This window comes from Acanthisitta chloris, unplaced genomic scaffold, assembly GCF_000695815.1.
Source record: "Acanthisitta chloris isolate BGI_N310 unplaced genomic scaffold, ASM69581v1 scaffold7994, whole genome shotgun sequence".
Classification (NCBI taxonomy): domain Eukaryota; kingdom Metazoa; phylum Chordata; class Aves; order Passeriformes; family Acanthisittidae; genus Acanthisitta; species Acanthisitta chloris.
The window spans coordinates 105,930-106,575 of NW_008670937.1; the positions used below are offsets into that span (position 1 = coordinate 105,930).

The following is a 646-nucleotide window of genomic DNA, read 5'->3' on the forward strand; positions in this document are numbered from 1 at the left end:
AATATGGTGGTTTGCCATCCTCCTCTCTCAATGCCACGTCGGTCCTCTCCGATTCCAGAGAAACTGCCAAAGGAGAAAGTGCTGCGAGTGGGTGAGACATCCAAATGATCCTCATGGAGGAGGAAGGGCACCCCCATTCTTCGTTGCCGCTTCTTCCCAGTATGGTGGAAAGGGATTGACCCTTTACGCTCGCGATCCCTGTCCTCTTTGCGGCTCTTAAACTGCAGGAAGAAGAGGAGTAGATATGGGAGCAGGTAGAAGCTTTGAGGCATGGCAAACTACCATTTGAGAGAAAAAAGGTAACACAGATGTGTGGCTCAAGAATAACATTCCACTCTGAGCTTTTTATCTTGGCCATTTACCCCAGTAGCAACTATCTGCACCTTGGGATCATAGGAGTATTTAAGGGACCTCAGTCTTGCCCTAGGCTGGGATGGATGCACTTGGATAATTTTATGACATTCTCGGACATTGAGCTACGTGCATAGAATCCACTAAGCTCTGCCTAGTATCTTGGATGGTTGGAAATCCAGAGCTTCATGAGGTGAAAACATCTCAAGAACTCACATAGCTGGAACTACAGAGAGCACCAGCACTTAAAAACCAGCACTGTTTCAGTACCTTTCTCTCATGCAGTTTCAGCAGG

At 47.4% G+C, this 646-nt stretch overlaps 1 protein-coding gene across 1 annotated transcript in view; it reads right to left on the reverse strand.

Annotated features, from left to right (window-relative positions):
- UNC80 (unc-80 homolog (C. elegans)) overlaps positions 1-646 on the reverse strand; it is a gene marked incomplete at its 5' end in the record, with an annotated part of 127,435 nt that overhangs the window by 102,830 nt on the left and 23,959 nt on the right. The window contains one exon of the mRNA XM_009073891.1: positions 4-221. Within this exon, the coding sequence (XP_009072139.1) occupies positions 4-221 (218 nt within the window). The remainder of the gene's footprint in view (positions 1-3; positions 222-646) is intronic.